At 41.7% G+C, this 6,000-nt stretch overlaps 1 protein-coding gene across 14 annotated transcripts in view; it reads right to left on the bottom strand.

Annotated features, from left to right (window-relative positions):
• The window catches only part of DYNC2H1 (dynein cytoplasmic 2 heavy chain 1), a 300,244-nt gene that overhangs the window by 146,303 nt on the left and 147,941 nt on the right, over positions 1-6,000 (bottom strand). For all 14 annotated transcript variants that reach the window (XR_004302235.1, XM_032427898.1, XM_032427903.1 and 11 more), the window contains 2 exons: positions 5,617-5,667; positions 4,807-4,884 (listed from right to left, as the gene is read on the bottom strand). Coding sequence is in view for 13 of the 14 variants with exons in the window: in XM_032427898.1 (XP_032283789.1) it covers positions 4,807-4,884; positions 5,617-5,667 (129 nt within the window). In the remaining variant the exon portion in view is untranslated. The remainder of the gene's footprint in view (positions 1-4,806; positions 4,885-5,616; positions 5,668-6,000) is intronic.

The raw sequence follows: 6,000 nt of genomic DNA, 5'->3' as shown, positions 1-6,000 counted from the left end.
TGTGTGGGGTGCGTGCGTGGGGTGCATGCGTGTGCACGTGTGGGGGTCGCGTGTGCGTGTGGGGGCTGTGCGCGCGCGTGGAGGTGCGTGGGCGCGCGCGGCTGCGGATCAACGGAGGCGGTTACGGACGGACGTCTCCCCGCCGTCCTGCCTTCCCGTGGGCTCATCTAATCCTACGTCGGAAGTGTGGTCGACCTGCCCAACCCAGAATTGGATAAAATCAAACACTTCCAGCCGGTGTTTGCAAGTGAGCGCGTCCGGTCGGTGTGTGCACACGCTGCCCAACGGCCCGCTGGTGGCCGCGCACAAGCGCCGCCGCCCGCGCCACGGCGGGTTATACATCACGCCCGGCCTCCCAGCGCGTCCAGTCCTTGCGGGAGCGCCGTCCGCCCGCCCCCCGCACTCCGCGTCGCCCTCGCAAGCACGTTGCTTCCTTCGCCCGCAGCCTTCCGACCCTCTGCTTCCCCGGCTCCAGCCGCGCTCCCGCCTCAGTCCCCCCGGGGCTCTCCCCGCACAGTCCTCTCCTCCTGCGCACCGAGGACCCGCTCTCCCGAACTCCGTTCTTCATCTTGCTCAGCCTCACCGAGGTACCGACAAAATCGTATTTAACAAGTGCTTCGATAAGCATTTATACTGTGAAACAGTTACCCTAATGAAATAAATCCACATTAACTCACAAGTTACCATTTTTTTTTGTAGCGAGAACACTCAGAATCTACTCTCTTAGTAAACTGAAAGTATATTAAGCAGTACTGTTAACATAGAGCCACCGGGTTACACTAGGTTCTCCAGAACTCACCTTATTTTCAAACATTTGTACCCAGTGTCCAACTTCTCCCCATTTCACACCACCCTCAGCTCCTGGCAACCTCCATCCCCCTTGCAGCTGTTCTGAGTTCTAATTTTTGTGGATGAATAATACCCCATTATAGATGGATAGATCACATTCTCTTCATCCATCATCCACTGAGGGGTGCTCTCAATTACAGTAATAAACATGCGAGTGTAGGTATCTCTTAGATACTGATTTCATTTCCTTGGGATGTATGCCCAGAAGTAGGAAGTAGGGCTGCTGAAGCATACAGTACTTCTATTTTTAATTTTTTGAGGACCCTCCATAGTGTTTTTCATAATGGCTGCACCAATGTGTATTTTCACCAATGCTGCACATTCTCCCTTTCCTCATAAGCTCGCCAGCACTTGTTATCTCTTGTCTTTCCAATTACAGCCCTCCTAAGACTTGTGGACTGATACCTCACTGTGAGTTAATTTGCATTTCCCTAATGATTAATGATGTTGAGCACCTTTTTTGTGTATCTGTCGGCCATTTGTATAACTTCTTCAAAAAAATGTCTGTTCAGGTCCTTTGCCCATTAAAAAACAATTTTTTTAGTATAGTATACTTTTTTTGAGATGCGACATCAGTCTCAGGTGCACAACACAGTGATTCAAATCTCTGAACTATGCTGTGCTCGTGCAAGTGTAGCACCACCTGCCCCCACACAACTACTACTCAACACCCTGACCACACCCCTTGCTGTGCCTTCTACTCCCATGACTTACTCGCCCCACAGCCTCACCCATTTTGCCATCCCCCCTTCCCTCCAGCAGCCTCTCCCCCAGACTTTTACCAACACCGGGCTACAAGATCAGAAATGTAAATCTGTATAGATGGAGAACTTCTATTGAAAATAATGGTGAATTCGGAAGACCTGTATCTGGAGTACTAGAATGTCACATAATATAAACCCAAATCAAATACTTAAGGATGCTTCATCCAAGTAGCTATATTCATTTCTAAATAACCCATTATATTGCCCAAATTTCATTATGTAACTTAACTAAAATTAAACTTATACAGCAGAAAACTAAGTACATTTCACGTTATTTTTAATAAGTGATCTAAGCCTATTAGGATAACACTTGATGGTAGCCTATTAAATTTAGTGGCAATTAGTGTATAAGGGCCTACTGCTACCAATTTATGCTACACATTGTATAACCAAGATGTTTTTGGCTAGGAATCCGAGGCAGCGAGGTGGCGTGCTGGTTTCACGTTAGACTCTGGTCAAATCCCCAGGCCTATACTCAGCGTGGCGCCAGCCGTATCACACTCGAGTACCTGCTAGATTCTCTACAGGCAGCTGTGCTCAGCACAGTCTCTTCCTATCAGAAAACATCGACTTGTCACTCTACGGGCACTGTGCTGACTAGTCATAGGCACTAAGTATATGACTAATGAGAAAAACGACGGACTGGTAACAGAGCAGAATCGACGGACTTGATTCAACAGGTATTCGTGAACAGCCGGCAGTCCAGAGTGGTGAACAGCTCCGACTCGACCACAAAGAGCCCCATTTCAAATCCTGACTCTACTTTCCAAGTGACCACGTCGCTCTGTGCCTGGTTTCCTCACCTGTCAGGTGAGGACAGTAACAGCAGGTACCTCATCGGGCTGTAACAGTCGGTGAGGTGATCTCCTTTCAAATTCTGCATAATGCCGTGCACCCAGTAAGTCACCAGTAAGTGACCAGGAACCGCGAGCCGCCCCTGCAGCCTTTACTACGTGCCATGCGACAGCAGCTGCACCGGGCAGGGGAGGGACGACGGGGAACAGACAGACGGACACATTCTGACAGAAGTCTGTCTGTCTTGTCTTTGGCTCCCCACAGAAGCACCCAGGAGGCCTGAGTCCAGAACGCAGACAGAACTGTTGGCAGCTGAACTTCGGAACCGCGCTTCTGCCCCACGGCCCGCGCCCCGCAGCCTGCCCTTGGCACCCACCTCACACTTGGGAATGGGGAGTCGGGGGAGACAGAGAGAAGGAAAACACTGTAGTTGGAAAATCGAGAAACTGAGGGCTTGGACTTTGGTGTCAGAAGGCCTGAACTGAAATCACAGCTCCCAAACCTCCCACCTGTTTGATCCTGGCTCAATTATTTAGCCTCGCTCCACCTCCCGTTCCTCTTTTCTAAAACAGGCATAATTACGGCCTCATCAGGTTATTGTGATGATAAAGTAAGATAATACATGTGAAGTATTTAGGATGATTGCTTGGCACATAATAGGTCTTCAAAAATTGTGTTAAATTAAGAAAAAACCTTAGGCTCATTCATTTAACTCACTACTACTGACTTTCATTTCTCATCTGTAAAAAGAGAATTTAATAATACCTGTCTCTTAAGGTTGGTATGATAACTAAATAAGAAAATTCACATAGAATCACTAAATTGTATGCCTGAAACTAATATTGCACTATATGTTAACTAACTGTAATTTAAATAAAAACAAAAAAAATAAATGAGATAATCCACTTAAAAATGTTTTATAAACTGATAATAAAACATTAATGTGTATTATAAACCTTCTTTGAATAGGAAAGCTGTCTTCCCTAAATATTTTGCATTTCTTTACTTAAATAGAAATGAGTATGTGAAAAAACAAGCATCATTACAATTTTTAGGTTACAAAAGTAAGATGTTTCCCCAAGTGTGACTGGAGATCAGCTGTTCAAACAATAATTATTACTTTTCCCATTAGGAGTTTATGAGCCAGGTCTTATAACTGTGTCAAAAGTGTTTCACTAGGTGACAAACTCCTAGAAAGAAGGAACAAAGACTTTTATACATCTGTGCTCTCCACTGTCAACCAGCATATTATAAATACTTAATAAATACCTTAACTCAATAGAATATATGAACAATGCAAAACTTACATCACCTATTTTGTCATTAGCTTGTCCACTCATAATCTTAATTTGTGCAACCAAAAAAAGTACCTAACAGAAAACTAACTATGCATCTGGAGTACAGGGGGCACTTACTGAATAATCAAAGGAATGTACGAGTCAGGTTTTGCACTGGGTGTCAGGACATCAAGTTTGACAAGGCACGGATCCTCATCTCAGTGCACTTACAACCTGGGAGAAGAGGCAGACACACTGCATCGTCTCAGTATGACAGGTGCTATGATGTAGGGATGTTCAAGATGTATGCCAACAGAAGAGACAGAATGAAGAAGGTAAGTCTTCAAATGTGAAATCGATGTTTGACAGGTAAACACAGCCACAGGGCATTCCAGGTAGAGGGAGCAGCAACGCGAACTGTAAGTGCAAGAAACAGTGAGGGGTGGACTGGAGATAAAATGCAAGAGGTGGGCAAGGAGCAGGTCATGGGCTGTCTTATCTTTCATGCAGATGTCGATGGACTTTATCCTGTGAGTGACAGAAGCCATCAGAAGGTTTTAACAGAGTGCAAACTGAATTATAAGTCAACTTTAAAACATAGAGGACACAGTGAAACAGAGAGGCCTGAGGTCAGAAGCAGAGGCTCTGCAGCAAAGCCCAGGTGAATGATGAGAGTCAAAACTCGGGGAGTGATCGCAAGGATGGAGAGGAGCTGCGGGTGAGGGATATTTCAAAGATGAATAAAAGAGAAACAGTTTGAATTTGAAACTCCTAAGCATCATACTGCATCTCATTACCAATCCTGAATTATTCTATAAATAAGGCCTCCACGTTCCATATTAGATCTTTTGTTTACTTATCCTTCTATTCCCTGTGGGTGTGCAGCACAGAATCTTGTGCAATGGAGACCAAATATGTATATGTTGAATGAAAGATTTAACTAAGGATTAAAGGACTAATCAGAATAGAATAATTCTCTGATATCCTTTTACCCAGGGATTTGATGGCATATACACAGAAATATCAACACTGAGTATTAATAGGGAGCACGTAAAAAAAATAAACAGATAACTCAAATAGAGAAGTTTAAGTACTCCCCACAGTAGAAAAGTCATGAATACCTTCAGTGTCGCCACCGCCCAGCTTCGTTCCTGGTCTATCCAAGACGGGAGCTGATCCCGGATCCTCTGCTGAGAGTCCTTTATAAGAGCAATTATTCTCTTTGGTATATTTGGTAAAATTCAAACTCAGAAAAATCAACAAGTGACTACTAGCTAATTTTACGAACACTGATTTGAAAACTCATTCTATGTATTATTACTTAATTTATTTTACTATTGTAAAATTCTATATAACAAGGTATAGACAACCATTTACACAAATGTTGCATTCGTTTTCATTGTGCATAATCTTTTATGAAACTTCAGAAAAATGTAATAAAATAAAAAATTGCCATAAATTTTACATTATTTTTAATAATATCTTGCATTTCAGACATAATCTAGATTTTGCATTACAGTTTGGGTATGCTGCTTTGAAGAAAAATATTATTCATTACATGTGCAAATAGAAAATTAGTAAAGAAAAAGCTAAATTTGAATGAAGTTACCAAAAATTTTTTTTAAAATTTTAAACTTCAGTTTTAGGGAATTTTCCTAGTCATAACACAAAATTTTATTTTTCCAGGATTATAAAGTATATTACTTTCTTAGTATCTAATTAGTATTATTCTCATAAGAATATATGTCTCTAAGGACAAAAAATATTTAGGTCCATTTTATAGTACAGTAATAGAGGCAAGGACCTATTGCTCTAGTTAAAGTATAATTTCAACAGTACTTTAAAATTCCTCTGAAGCAAATAATATCTCATGAAGTCAAAGCCAGAACTATTTTCCCTAAGAGTGAAAGAATTTTATTATTTTTACTTACAGCTCTCCGCAACATGTCTCCAACAAACACACCTGTAAACGTATCCCATTCCTATTGAATAAAAATATGAGTAAAACAAAAAATATAAAAATACAACCAGTTAACAGAATTTTCTCAATTTCCCTAAAAGATAGCTTACAGTGCAGCTTTCTAAGGACATGGAAAAAAAATAGACCTCATGTCACATCTTCCCACTTCTGGTACAACATTAACATCAAGAATGAGTTCAGGTACAACATAACACATTCCTATGCAAAGTACGAGAAATCATTTTATTAAAGCAAAAAATGTAACTACAATTTCTCTCCCTATATATATAATGTTTCAACATCGAAAAATTTACATGTCATGTTCAGTCAGCATTTGTCTTAATTTGCCCCATTA

Source organism: Phoca vitulina, unplaced genomic scaffold (assembly GCF_004348235.1).
Source record: "Phoca vitulina isolate PV1807 unplaced genomic scaffold, GSC_HSeal_1.0 scaffold38, whole genome shotgun sequence".
Lineage (NCBI taxonomy): Eukaryota > Metazoa > Chordata > Mammalia > Carnivora > Phocidae > Phoca > Phoca vitulina.
Note: the sequence above shows the minus strand (reverse complement) of the source record. Positions and strands in the feature narration are given on the sequence as shown.